Source organism: Corvus kubaryi, unplaced genomic scaffold, assembly GCF_017639235.1.
Source record: "Corvus kubaryi isolate FWS band 111438036 unplaced genomic scaffold, C.kubaryi_AGA036_p1.0 split3-73, whole genome shotgun sequence".
NCBI lineage: Eukaryota > Metazoa > Chordata > Aves > Passeriformes > Corvidae > Corvus > Corvus kubaryi.
Genome location: NW_024582091.1, coordinates 22,031,158 through 22,046,907, shown reverse-complemented (window position 1 = coordinate 22,046,907; position 15,750 = coordinate 22,031,158). Strand labels below are relative to the sequence as shown.

Here is a 15,750-nt window from a genome sequence, read left to right as displayed (position 1 = left end):
GAAGAAATAGGGAAGAGATGTTCCGTAGCCTTTCCTTATGAGTCTCTGTGCAGTAGGATTTCCTATAAGTATGAAGGAAAGAGGTAGAGTGCAAACAATGTGATGAAATGACATTCGAAATGGAAGGAAGAGAAAATAAAAAGGTAGGAGAAAATAAAATTCCTTCGCTGGCCCAAAAAAGAAGCAACCAAATATCTACATAGTCAGTTATTAGAAGGGTTTTTTTCACTTCTACACAATAGTATAAAGGAATTGGCTATAAGTGTTCAAGATCATAAAGACCTTAATCTAAAATAAAAGAAAAAAACCAACAGGTTATTGGAGGGAAAATCACTAAAAATATTTAAACTGATTATATAAACATCTATTCTGTTATTAAAAAAGAATAAAAAGCTACTACTATTATTTTTACAAATGTAGGTATTTGATATGTAAGTATTTATTTTGAAAAATTGATACTGATTTTGAGAAATTCAAAATATATTGAAGTAAAAAACAATTTTATGTCTAAAGTTAAATTAAGTAGTTATTTCCAATTTTTCAACTGTGTAAAATTCCTCAAAGCTGAAAATCCTATTCTTCTGAGAGACAAAGAAAAGTTCTGATTTAATCCTCACATGTAATAAAAGAGCAATCATCACCTAAAAATTGGACCTTTTCTGTAATTATTTATGAATCATAAAAGATCTGCAAGCCTTGAAGTCTATTTGTAATGCACATGCTTTGTGCTGTAGAAGTATCATTCAAAGAGCCCCCCTCAAAAATTATTTTTAATCACGTATATATAATAACAAATTATTTCCCCGTGGGTATTTCATTTATAGCTCTGTCAAAGTATAAAACAGTAATTTTTTCCTGTTTTGGAACCCAACTATAAGAATTTTTTTAAGTAATTTTGGGTCTGTAAAGTAGGATGTCTAATTTTCTAAAAATAAAATTATATATTTTCATTCTATCTGTCTGTGCTAGCTATATTGGAACATAATTTACATGCTCAAACTATACATCTCATGCAATATAATACAGTGACATGACAACTTTTAGTGCTAAAGAACAACCTGAAATTCTCCAGAATTTATGATTCAGTTCAAAACCTATTCAATACATCCATCCTTTCATAAAGTTCTTGAACCAAAGGCAGCAAGTCAGTATCAAGAATACTTTTTTATGAAGAATTCATCCATAAAGAATGGAGATACCTGGAACTTAGCTCCTCCTCCCTCAAATGTATAACACTCATATCTTGAACTTACATGAGAAGAGGGTAAAATACTGAATGAAAAATTGTGGCAAAGAAATCAGAAAGATTAACTGGAGAAATTTAAAATTTAGTCATAGAGAAATTTCATCTATATTTGCTATCCTAGTTAATATTTGTCTTACATTTGCAGCTCTAGAGAGCAGTGTCTTTTTCTCAACAAGAATTCATTGTCAGTTGTCAAAGGGATCACTGCACTAATTTTCACTGTCAGTATTTACCACAAATTCAAAAAGAAGCTACTTATTGCTTGGAGACAAATATCAGAATGCAGACGGTGAACTCTGAGTAAAACAGTCAAAGAAAGAAGAAACATGACCAAACTATGGGAAAGGAGATTGAAAACAAACAGAGCCTGATGTCAACAATTCAGTCTCTCTTCATGTTATTAAATTTAAATCCTGAAACTGACATGATATGCTGAGCTCAACTCAGGTAGCATTATCTTTATTTCACTTACACTTTTGAGTTCCAGCAATTATGCAAAGTGACTAAGTATTGATTTAAACAGTTCATTTAAATCTTAGATTTTGTTTGGTACTTTTAATCTTTATCCAAATTGTGCATTTTCCTTTCTATACATATAATACACCTAAATTATTCACTTTATTTATTCTTGGGTTATGCATGTTACACATTACCCTTGCAAACATACATACTACAGCATAGTAACCTTTCTTTCTAAACTTAAGTGACAGACAAAACGTAACAAACAGATGAAAATAATTCCTAAAATCATTCTTCATCTAAAAACAGATGTAAGTAATATGGCAACTTCAAGAACTGTCTTTATTCTGTAGTCTATCTGCTTTAATTAGAAAATCTAGCTGAAAAATATAGAATCATTTCACCTTTCAAAAAATTAACTAATTGATTTTATGACATTACGTTATAGAAAAGAAAACCTTTATGACAATTTAAAAATATTCTCTAAGGGAAAAGAAAGACTGGAAAGCTAATGGAGCACATGAAGTACTAACCATATGGAAACACTCAAGGTGGTAACTATCTGGAGCTCTTCACTAAACTCTTGTGCCTCAGTTTTGAGGTCTGAAGTGTTGCTTGCTAGTAAAATGCACCAATAATATGCATGTAAATAAAGGGCACAGGTGTATAAATAAATTGCATGTATTCAAATAGATTACAAAGTAAGAATAGATAAAACCAGAGAAAAATTTAAGAAAAAAATTTAATAAGTGAGAAATTGAGAGAGACTAGTAAAAGTTATGGTCCATATTAGGAAGTTGGACTACATCTTCCATATGTACTAATACGGTCTCTACACTTTTTTGACTCCTAAGTAAAAATCATTTCAATAGGCAAAATAAATTTTAATCTATGTTTAGTTGTATATTTTTTATGGGGAAAAAGAATACGTGTTATTAAGAATAACATAATAAGAATATAAAAAATATATAAGAATATAAAAAGAATTCTGTGGTATTAAGAGGAAAGGATGGGGAAAGCTACTGTTCCACACACTTTACTGCCATAACTTTTTCAAATGCATTTTATTTTAAGATTATCTTAGTGTAAAGTTTAGGAGGCCATACTAGTGTTTTCTTAAGAATGCTTTAAGGCTGAATAATAAAAGACATATAAAAATGTGATTAATTTTTGCTTCTGAATGAATACTTCCACAATATCTACCTCAATCATGGAAAATTAGTTCCAGATGATGGCACTACCTAACAAGCATCAAATCTAATAGTTGAACAGGCCTATGCACCTTTTCAAATGTAAAAATGCACATTTATAGAGATGGACAGAGAGTAACTAAATATGTTTGCTATGTATGTGTGTGTACTAGGTATAATGCATACACACATTTAAAGATAATATAATACTCCCATGCATTCTTCTTGGAAGTGTGAAGCCAGGCATAATCAACATCTGTTGCAATGCCAATACCAGATTATCTTACTAGAAAAGCATGAAGATCATCTCTCCTAGTAAATATGAATATTTTGATTAGCTCATGTTCTGCCCATCTGCTGAAATCTTAAAGCAAATTGAAACAAAATAAGTAAATGTTTTTTCAAGCTATTCATGCAGTTTTTGCCATCATTAAGAGGTTCTACTTGAAGTAACTATAATCTTCTATTTTAAATTACTGTGATGTGCAGAATGTGTTTCCTTTCAATCTTTGACCACATGAGAAAATGCTATGAAGCATTTCACTCAAATAAATGAAGAAGGGAACAATGCCATAATTTTTAAATTTATGAAAATGTTTCTAAGAGACTGAATTCAACTGGCATGACCAATTGAGGAAACACATTTTGCAGAACCTGAAGTAATGCCTCCCTTAATCACTTGCTGTCAATTGTAATGGTAGCTGGTGTGACCTTAATTTGTTCCATCAGTATACGTTGACATTTTTTGTCTTATTTCTTTCACTTTATTGCTAAAATTTCAAGAAGGATGAATATCAAATAATGTGTGTATTTACACTTCACACACAGAAATTTCTCTAAGACAAAATCTCACATCCACCATCAGAAGAGGAGACCTGACTTGTATTGCTGTAGCAAAGATATATGTTTTGTTATAAAACCCCATATATTTGTTCTCAGAAATAAATTCTGAGTACTACTTATTTCATACTTTTGAGTTAGACACATGCTACGGAAGAGCTGAACCAAAACAAATACTGCCTACGGGCAAAACAGAGATGCTTTTTTTTACAAATTCTACACTAAAGAAATAATGGGTATAAATCTACTTGCATTAATTCTTAAAACATCTGCATTTTGAAAACAGTAGTATTCAAATGGTATTATCATAAAAGTTTTACAATTTATATAGAAAGGTTTGAAATCTAAATGCATAGTTAAAAGCTTGTAAAAGTTAACTCACGTGATCAATTAGCTCACGAACCATCCCATTCCACTGTCCACTGGCATCTTCTTGGGCTCCATATTTTCCATCTTCCACCAGCCTAATCTCATAGGAAAATCCAAGGATAGTAGACAGCTCCCTGAGGAGGTCAATGCAATAACCTTCAAAACGATCATTTCCGTACAATGGTTTGTCAGACTTCTTGAACATGACGTATGGCTCTTCCTGTAAGAATTATAAAGACAGAAAGGATAATGAGTGTCCCCATACCTTTCTTCTCGTTTTAGCCCTAAGTAGCAGACAGCCATGTGCATACATATGCATACAGTCGTGCATACATATTCATACAGTCATGACACCACTCCCCATACAAAGAAATAATATGAAAAGCAGAATCCTTTTAGCTTTGGTTATGTGAGTCTAAGTCTTCATATATTTTCAAAGATTCTCGTCTTCATTTTTTTGGAAAAAATTACACTCTAAGCACTGTAGAAATCTTCAAGGAATGCATATAGACACTAAATTTAAATGTGCTCCTTAACTAATTGCATTATACAGTGACATCAAATGTATTGTTTGGATACAATACATTTTGTTTGGACAAAGAAAGCCTTTTAAAATGCAGAAACAATGTGCTTTGGCAACTGAAAAAAACTTAATTAAAACCCCAAACATCAATCAAATATTTTAAGTATTAGATTTTACACTTTTATTTATACAAGTATTTAAACAGTTTACTCAATGCTTTGTTAAAGTGTAAGAAACCCACAAAGGGAGGAAAAAGTCAGTGAAAGTACCCACTTCTCTATTGCCTCAAGTTACAGGCTGCCGTTTACGAGACTGCAGGAAAGCCTGAAAAAACTTTACACAAAAAGTAAATTCTATGATAGACATCCCATGAAAACCGAATTAAATTTCTTTAAGCATATATCTTTTTATATTTAAATCAAATTACAATGTAACTTTTTTTTTGCATTAAGTGGTGCGCAAACAGACAGCAAACAAATAAAATGATTGGCTGAATAATCATTATTATAGGAAGAAAATTAACATTTAGCAAAACACAGTATTTTTACATCTGTTTCTCAATATAGGATAGCCTTTAGCAAATAGAAAGCTAAAGGGAAAAATACTAAAAGCAAATGGTAGTTTTTCCACTATAATATGAAACCAGTATTCAAGCTGTGTTTTTAAAGTTACATATGCAACTCAGTCTTTGCTCACCTTTGGGAGAGACTTTTTTCATTTTTAACAATTAAAAAAAAAAAACAAACAAGTAAGGTAAGACAAATTGTAGTAGATCAAATCACTGCACCAAATACAAGACTCAGTGAATAATTAGATAAACTCTCCAGGGCAACTTAAGAAAATTCTTACAGTCCTAAATGTCCACATCAGCACTCAGTGGGGTTAAAGGCATTTCATTCCACAGGCATCTGACAGCTTTAATAAGTCAACACTCCTGATGTAATCTTCTGCCTTGAGGTTTCCCATGATTTGAACGTTATATCCACATAGAACTGGAACTTTAGTACGTAAGATTTTACCCAAAGAAGCAAAAAGGAGAATGCAGGGAAAAATCTTGCTCTTAAAAGAACTGTTATATACTTCAATTGAAATATGTAAGATTACAGCCACATCTTAAAAAAGTACATCACTGATCTTCATACAGTTAACAAGGAATGAACAGGAAGTAAATTGTCCAGCCAAACTACTAGGATGTTTTGACAGAAATTTCTCAAACAGATAAGCAAATGACACCAGAAGAGCTCTTCTAGGTACTGACAAGAACAAAGACCTAGCAGAGAATATGAAAGTTGAAAGCAATTTAAATGACAAGGATCATTGAATAATTCTTGAGAAGCAGAGATGGTATCAGAGCAAAAACTATGTGTGAAAATAGTTGTTAATAAACTTGGGAAACTGGTATGAAATATCTCAAAGAAAACAACTGTAAGGAAAACAGTTTTTTCAAGTGAAGTGAGAATTCCTTAAAGAAAGCACACCACTGGCCAAGCAGAAGCTCTGCTAAGACAAAACATACTGTGCTTGTTTTGTCTGGGGTAGCAGCAATTTTCTTCACATTGACTAGTATGGTTTTGATTTGTGCTCAAATCAGTGTTATAGCACAGGAATATTTTCATTACTGCTGAGCAGTGCTTACACAGTGTCAAGGCCTGTTCTGCAGGCATGAAGCAATTCCAGTATAGCTTGGAATGCTCATGTGCACAGATCCTAGATATTTGCTCTCAGAGCTGTTCAGATATTTACAGTCTTACACATCCCCCAATCTCTGGAATCTTGGCAAGATTCTTGACAACATTTTTGTCTCTGTCTTCCATTCCAAGCAACTTTGAGTTATCTGGGACAGAACTTAAATATGTGCAATAACAGGGAGGAAGTGTAATAGTCAATTCATGCTTTTAATTCTCCCTTACTTAATAAGCACAGCAGGATTTTCTTCATTGAGCGATCCAGCTCCTTGACACATTCCTACTTTCCTACTTTTTTTTCTGTCAGATCATTACAATAATACTCAGACATTTTATCTGTTCTGCTGATGCTGATGCTTTTTTATATTTTGTTAGAAAAAAATTTTAAATCCTGCAATCCTTTCAGGGAATTTTAGCTCCAACTCCATACTCATTTATATTCTTTACTCTGGCCAGCTTGGATAAGGGCTACAATAGTATCTGTACTACTATTTAATGATTCTCAGCTTTTGCTGAGAAGACTGATCAATAAGTTATTAATACTCTCTTAATGCCTTTCCAATCCTACATTAAGTAATTTCTTACTGGTACTTGTTGCTTTTCCTTATAATCTTCTACTGTACAAAACATTAGTTTTTTCTCTTCAGACCTTTTATTTGAAATGTAAAGCAATTTTTTACTTAACTTGAGCAGAATTGGTGTTGGCAGCTTCAACTGTTATAGCTCTTATTAATCCCAAAGTTTTCTCTAGTTTGCTTCTTCCTCAAGTAATACCCATTCTAAATACTGAACATGGCATTAATGTACTCTGGACAAGTGCATGCAAAGGGTGCTATGTGCTTTATTTGCTCAAGCTCTAAATTTATAGAATGGGCTAATGTAAAACTGGTTGCTAAGCACACTCTCAGGGAAGTGTCTGTGCATTAAATGTACAATCACCATTGCTTCTTGGTGGATTATCACTGCCACCAAAATCTTTCACTGGGACAATTCTCACTGATTACGTAGACAGAGTTTTTAAACTAAGTAATTTGTAGATTGGCAGCTGGTTTATACCTACTTTAATATTGTTCACAATTTATTTTTTTCCTTTACTTCCTGAGAGCATGACCCTTAAAAATTACTAGACCACATCACAAAACGAGTATTCTTTGAAATATTCTAAACAGTTTCAGTTGAAATTAAGTCTTTCAACTGGACACATCTCCCCAGGAAAACAACTAAACACCTTCCCATTAGCACTTTTATTATTGCTTGGAATGACATGAGTATCTTGAAACAAAAAGTCACTGAATAAACACTGACTACAGACTCCTGAATGAAACCTCGGGAAGAGACAACGTTTCCAGAAAACATTGCTACTCTAAATTTTTAAACAACAGGTGAGCTTTTCACAAAATTTTAAGATCAAAGTCATCATTTAATATCTCATAGGACTAAAATATCTTCAGTGAAGAGGGATACAGAAGAGCCCCACCCCACACCAGATAAGCACTAAAAGTGAGAATGCACATAAAATAGTAAATGCAAAAAAAATTTTTTCTGAGAAAATTTACTGTAAAATAAACTTAGCTAAAACTACTGCAAATAAAGATATGGTCACAAGGAACAGTGGAATCACAGGGAGATTAAAAACTATATCTGCAAATAGAAGATAAATCTTTGAAAAGTAATTAATATTGTATCTTTACAGACTGGTTTTAATTTCAAAAATGTACAGCTAATGCTTGAATGAAAGCACACTTATTCTAAAAAAAATATTCTAAAATTTCTCTTTTTCTTTTCAGATTTGGACAATACATACTGACTTGAATTATTCCTGTGAGTTATATTATATTTCAACTATAAAGATATTACTAGAAACCACAAGTTTTAAATTTCAACTTCTTTTATTTTTTACGAATATTAATCAAACATATGGATTTTTCCTTGATAATTTCAACATGGACTAACATATTTTTTAAAGAATCTAGAATTTATTACTACCAATATTGAAAAAAGCAAAACAAAGTAAAAAAAAAAAAAAAAAAAGCCAAAAAAAAGAAAGTGGAAGCCCTAATGATGAAAAGAGGAAAACCATCTTGAAAATTTGCCACTGCTACGACAGAGATTTTTAGTTATTTGCTTCTGTTCACTAGAAGGTGGGATACCGGCGTGGTAAAAGACTGCCATATCTTCTTAACATTTATATCATATATAAGTAATACATAATAAGCTTACACAGTAGGCAGTCAAAATTCTAGTGGGAGAGGTGAAGCAATCTACTAGTTACTATCAATCAAAACAATTGATGGCTGACCCAGCTTTATAAAGACAACAGATAATTTTTTTCTTTAAATTTTAATATTCTTTTAATATACATTAATTTAAAATTTGGCCATTGAAAACTCATGCTTAGGTATCCAAAAGAAAAGGGAGAGAAATTATGCACTACCCATTTGAGAAAGCAGCCTTTATAAATAAAATACACTGTGGAAATACTATACTTTGAACTAAATAAAATTGTTTTAAAATTCATTGTAATTATTCCTTCTAATTCCTTCTAATTCATTCCTATTTCAAAGCACTTTTTCTTCAGGGAAGTACAATAAAAAAGGTAATTTCTCTTTTCAAGAGCAAAGTAACAAAAAACTACTAAATTGAGAACATCACACACCTTTCATAACTTTCACACATTTCTTGGAAAAATTAAACTTGAAAACTGTGAGCTTTTCTGAGCTTTGATGTAAGCAGATACAGAAAAGTACATAAAAACTACACAGGAAAGGAAACAAGCATTTATTTCAGCAGAACAGGGCAAAGGAGCCAGTATGATAATATGTACAGGCTGGTATGCAATCAGCATAAAAAAACTAAGCACCATGCACATACCTTTATAAACATGGAAATTGAATTCCAAAGTTAAAAATCTTTCAAATTTGAAGTAGAATATATACAAGAAAAAAAATATTTAGATACCTACATCTAAAGTCTAAAGAAAAGAAATGTATCAGAGTTCTGGAATGAGTCAATTTAGGAGAATCAAATGATAAGAAACCCTTATTACTGACGTCGAAAATTTGTTTCCTGTAGGGTTTTTGTTTGGTTTGGTTTTTCTAAATGTAGATTATTCAGAAAGTAGACTTTTAAATGAAAAAGAAATTCTGAAGTTTCAGTGAAGGTGGTTCTAAAATAAAATAAAGCAATAGTATCAAAAAGATTGATATACCCAAAGCTATGGTTATAAAAGATAAAAACAGCATACTTATTATTATTTCTCAAATTTCCCCCCTCCCCTAAAAAAACCTGACTATCTCTCTAGTGGAGATGTTCAGCTGGTGTTTGGGGTTGCTAAGGGACCAGAACTTGGAAACCAGACATGTGTCTTCACAAGAACTACATGTATGTAGATTTCTGAAACAGGATAAAGTCCTGAGAACCCCTGCCCCTTTCCAGAATAGAGCACTGAATTGTTGAGAAACCGAGGAATAATCTTTCAGCTAGGTACCTGTAAAATGCATTATGAAAAATTCAAGACCAAAAGGAGCACATAGTTCAGTCCTTACTTAATTCATCAGTAGATGAATTTATGATTCCCAGTTTATTTTTTATTATTTTTCCCATCAATCTATTTTCTTCTTTTTGAGACTCAGTCACCACTGAAAATGCAGGGTATACTTACTCACAGCTGTAAAGATCTTAATGACTGCAAAATATAGGAGGAAAAAGCATTGTTCCGAATTTCAGAAACAGAATTAAAAATAAAGACTGGGATATTTAAATCAAAAGTGAGCATTAAAGCAAACTACAAGAGAAAAATGATTAAGGCTCCACAGCTGGCAGCATACTATAGACTATTGTAGGGAATTCTTAAAGTGAAAAATCCAGAATAGAAAAACCATATGAACAGCTTAAATGATAAAATTGCCTTTTCTTTTTGTTTCAAGCAAGATTTTATAGACTCAAAAAAGCAGAGAAAAGGAAGCTGATGATGAAGAAGGTATGTTTCTAGGAGCTTTAGAATTTTATATTGTTCCCTTGCATTGCCACAAAATGAATATTCGGTAATATGCTTTCTGTCCAACATAAATGTATTTTTTAAGCACAAAAAAGATAGAACTACCAAATTAAGCTAGTATATGTGCTTATGCACCAAAAAAACGGTTTGGGTCCTTTTTATTATTCTGAGTAGAGCTCTTACAATTTGTACCACTTCTTCTGAGTACCATTCTTCAGAGCTGAAAAGAATAACTGCAACTACCAAAACTTTTACTAAACAGTAACTGAAGTAAAAAAAACAAGTGAGCAACTTATAGCACCAATTTAAAGTCTTCATATTTATTTTATTTATTGCATTATTTAAATACCTGCAAAGAGGATGAATACTTATAAAAGAATTATAAGAAGTTAAGTCTTAAAAGAAAGGGTATCCTTGATTACAGAAAGCAGTTTTTCTCTTAAGTCTTAGGAGTCTTCTTTTGTGAGTTTTGCCAAATTAAAATCAGAGTTCATTGGCAGCAGTGCTATTTACAGTTGTGCAATTTGCCATTTCTTGAGCTAATTATTTCAACCAAAATTATACTAATATCACTATATAAAAGCAATATGATATTTTGAGTATATTAACTCAATTCTCATCAACTAACAGATGTTAAAACACAAACAGACTTGAAACATCCTAAGTTATTGAGTGTTTCTTATGTAATCTTGCAGGGATTGATCCTTGTCCCAGTATTGTTATCACTGATCTGGAATCAAGCATACAGTGATGTCTATGGAGGAGTACAGATACAAAGGCTGGTTCATCACTGAGTAATGAAGAGAACAGGTCACACAGAGACAGGACTATATTCTGTAAAGCAGTGATTCTAGCAACAATTATAGTCACGTGAATAAAAGCTATATATTAGTGAAAAGCATCAAGAAAAATCCTAGGTAGGATATTTGGGTAGAAAGCAACAACAGTGTAGAGAGCATGGGAAGTCAGCTGGAATTACTAAGAAAATTTACTTATGATGCAGTAGTTTTTACGTATAGGAAACTTGTGAAAGTCGGTGGGAAGAAAATTGACAGATTAATACTCTGGAAGATATGCTTTTACTATAAGAGACTACAAGACATTCATTTACATTTCATTAATAAAAAAGAAACAAGGGATTAAAAATTTATAAACTAAATTATAACTATAGAGTACCACTACTATAACTAATTGTACAAGAGAAAGTTGTGGCAAAACTGTGCTGGTCTTAGCATAAGAGCTTACATCTGAAAATGAGTCATCCATGTTCCAATTTGTATATCTGGTATGTATTTTTCAATTAGTAGAATAAATGAAACAAAGGATTTTAAAGGATCTTTTATCATTTGTAAACAGCAATGAAAAGTTACCCGCTGGGTGAAATTATATGACTTATGTTACATGAAAGGTTAAAAGCACACTGGCATTTGTGTCTATACACCTGTAAAGATTCATTCTGGCTTGAAACGTCAAAATATGTGTCGGTAGGTAAAAGCTTCTTAATAAAGTATACAACTGCCAGGGAGTGGATTCTTTTTTGATATCTGCAAATTCATCATAATGGTGGCAGCAGACAAACACAGCAGACAAGCTTCTAGAAACTTTTTCATTTGTATTGAAATTAAAATTACTATTTCAAAATTACCGTGAGGAAATAAATGAACACTAATTTTTACATAAATAAATGTATTTAGTTATAAGTAAAAAATACCTGATTCACTGCTGTAAATTTGCCAAAAATGAAAATAAAAAAGAAGTTACTCAAATTGTTTCTTCTGGTCTAGTTCAAAGGACAGATCAATTAAATATCTGTACAACTAAAAATTTCATCTCCATAATTGGGTAATAATAATGCTAAATGAATATTAAGTACTTTGTACTTTTCTTTGCGGTGTTAGAATAGCAAAAAGAAGCAATAACTTTTTGCTGGCTAAAATCATCAGGCTAACAGACATAACACTTTTTTAAACCACTATCCTTTGTCCTCTCATATGGTGCTGCAGTAAGTAACTTTGTAAAAAAGAAGACATTTTATTCAATAGTAAGAAAATTTAAATTACTAATCAATTAACATAACTCTAAAATTGGGATGGCTTGCTTACAATTAAGGTAAGAGTAAACATCCCTGAGTAGCTTAGCAACTGGAGTTCATTCATGACACGGTAAATTCTAAGTAATGGTAACACGCACTGCAGATTGTTCATTACTATTGCAATTAGTGTATCACATTCTATCAGTTTTTCTGCACAACTGTATTTCTGGAAAAGCAAATATAATTGCTTACCAAGATGGTAGTAACAATTAAAGAGCGATTGGACAGGGAATCTGTGATGTTTGCTGGTTTTCCTTTCTGATTCTCTGTCATGTTAAGGCCACTCAACGGATCCCAAGTTCCAACCTATAAAACAGTAAATTACTGTGTAAATTGCCCATTAGTTACATTTCAGCATGTAGAAAAGAACACTGTAAGGAAAAACAGATTGCTACAGGGAAAAAGATTTGATTGCTAATAGGTAGTATTAAATTTTGTTCCATTTTTCTCTATCATTGCATTTGAAGTCTGCTTATTTAAAATATGATTGCCAATACCTCAAATTATTGTTTTGTGAAGTGTGACATTAAGTGTAAAAATGACATAAAAAATATCTAAAGCTACTCTTAATACTTAATTTTCCATTTCTCGAGATAAACCAAATCTGAAGATAACTTGACAGGCAGAAATTCATTTGCAGAGTAGAGAGCATTGTCTCTACAAATGGATTTACCCTTTTCTGTGATCAGAGAGAACAGCAGGACGAAATATGTATTTGGGAAAAAGTAATGGAGAAGACAGAAACAGGCTAAGTGCAGTAACAATTCATTTACAGATAAATCTTCAACACGTGAGTATTTTGACATTTTATACTTTGAAATAAAGTCTATAGGATTTTTATCTAAGTAAAAACATCCAAAGTTATGTTTTAAGGTTCAGGTCAAGGACAGACTTAAGTACTAACTAGTAGGTAATGAGGCTTATCTGTAATTTATCTGCATTTTCATCACTATACAATTAAAATGGTCAAGCAGTAAACTATCCATTTTAGAAATCAGAATGTTTGTTTTACTCCATTGCCTAAAAAAAACCCCTATAAATATGTCTTATTTTGTTTTTAGATGGGATTTTAAAAAATAATTTCAATTACTAAACAATATCTATAATACCAGGTAAAGATATTTTAAAATTAAACCTAGACAAAAATTAAAAATGTCTGTAAGGATTCATTGCAAATATATATGAATGTATATAAACACACAAAATTTTTTAAATAATTTTTTCAACTGAGTCCTGAGAGACTCTTTGTATACTTTTAAGTAATTTGTTGCCACAGGGCTGTAAAGTAAGTTTGGATGCAGTGCGGTGTGGATAAAAAGAGTTCCATTTCTAAAACTGAGACTACAGCAGAGCATGAATCAGTGGATGCTGTAATAGAGAAAAGACAAATTTGTTCTCTTTTTCTACAACTTTCTGTTCCACAGGAATCAATATTTTGTCCGTCTTCCCTGCTTAACACTCTGTTCCAAGAAGTCACTCTTTTAAACTTGACCATTCAGTAACTCATAAACAGATCAAAGAATCATGAAAGAAAGGAAGAATATGTGTGTCTTAGAAATACAATTGGAAAATAACATCTAACCCATCATTTCAAAGTATTGAAATCAAGCCTTGCTACCAAAAAACCTCTCTCTCATTTACTGTTTTAATACCACTTGATTTGTTGAATTGAAAAGCTTTCAGAAAACACAAAATGTTCAGCCTTGCAGCTTGGTCACAATTAAGAAATTTTAAAAGGGTTGCTAACATTTAATTGCAGTGTTCTGTTAATTATGACAATCAGAGTGTTTGCTTTATTTCAAAGACCAAGCTAGAGTAGAATAACAAGGAATGACAAAGAGCAGAGTTTGAACCTGTTGCTGCATAATTGGAGCTGAACTAATCTCCTCTATGGGATATAACTTCAGGTACAAAAGTAGCACAAAAATTTCTAAGGAAACACCATCAACTTATATGATCTATTTCAAATCCTAAATTCATTGAATCATATGCTTTGTTCAAGCTCATGTTCATAATTCAAATTTATATAGGCAAAAGGTAAGACATTGCTAACTAAAATACTTCCTCTCCTACTTTTTAACATAGTCACAGCCACAAGCAAAAGAATATCAACTGTTAGAATTTGGATTTTATCTAACTACAGACTTAATCTACTGCAGACTTATAAGAACTACCAACAGCATTACTTTAAAAAGAAACTTCTGTTTTGATAAATTGATGCATTATTTTTCTAAATTAGGTTAATTGTACTTTTGTTGCTTCTTTTGTTAATCAAAAATCTAAGAAATGGACCAAAAGTCAGAGGTTCAAAATTAGACATTCTTTGGATTATCTTTATTGATGAGCTCAAACTCAACAATTTGCACCACAGCTTCTTATGTATTACTGCTATGTATAGCTCCCAAATCACACAAATGTGTTTTCAAAGCTGCCTCTTCTAAAAAAATTTGCATAAATAGTGAAGCAAGTTAATTATTTTTTATTTGTTTCAGCACAGTGTTCTAATTTTTAAGTAGCTTTTTGAACTAGATTTTTTTTAATAGAATTGCCAATGTCTTTTTATTAGAAAAGTTTAAATGCCAAAAATGTAGAAAAAACACATCAAAATAGTAATAACTGAAATTCAAACAAGCTACAATTTAATTTATTGCATTACATTTATTTTAAACAAACTTAAAAATTTTCCTAAAAAGTGAAACAGGTATTTATAGATACATTTTACAGAGAATGTTCACACTGTAAATATAGTCCCAGGAAGTGTCTATATTGTCAAGCCCTCAATCTCCTATTCTTTCCAATTCCCCTAAATGGCTAAACTATTCTGAAGTGACCATGCCAATTGAACATTTTAACACTTATTATCCAAAGTACAGGATCCTAACCAGGCGTACCCATGAACATGTGCTCCATAGTGAGACAAAGAAAAATGATAGAAAGAATTAGCTTAGGCAAGAATCGTCTTATTTAAGTTGAAACAATTCCAAGAGCTACACCCACCACTGAATATCATAGAGTATTCTGTAACATGGTAATTGCGGGGGTCCTCAAGGACATGGAATACAATTTCCCAACTTCATGTGAATGGTTAAAAACTTGCATCCAAGCTTCCAAATATTTAACTTTCAGGTAACTATCAGGTTACTGCAGTACCTCAAAACCAGACATCCCCACCCAGAATCACTTCGTAGCTCTGCAGGCTAAGGAGACTTTGACTCTGTGTAAGAGCTGCTTAGCAATTGCTGAAACATTCCTGAGTTATCAACACTGTTTTCAGCTCAAATCCAAATCATAGCCCCATACAAGCTTATATGAAGGAATTTAACTCTGGCCAAGTCAAAACCATTACAAT

General features: G+C 31.9%; 1 protein-coding gene across 7 annotated transcripts in view; it reads right to left on the bottom strand.

Moving 5' to 3' along the window:
• Window positions 1–15,750, bottom strand: part of GRIK2 (glutamate ionotropic receptor kainate type subunit 2) — a 368,787-nt gene that overhangs the window by 153,903 nt on the left and 199,134 nt on the right. For all 7 annotated transcript variants that reach the window (XR_006014304.1, XM_042017417.1, XM_042017416.1 and 4 more), the window contains 2 exons: window positions 12,594–12,707; window positions 4,118–4,324 (listed from right to left, as the gene is read on the bottom strand). Coding sequence is in view for 6 of the 7 variants with exons in the window: in XM_042017417.1 (XP_041873351.1) it covers window positions 4,118–4,324; window positions 12,594–12,707 (321 nt within the window). In the remaining variant the exon portion in view is untranslated. The remainder of the gene's footprint in view (window positions 1–4,117; window positions 4,325–12,593; window positions 12,708–15,750) is intronic.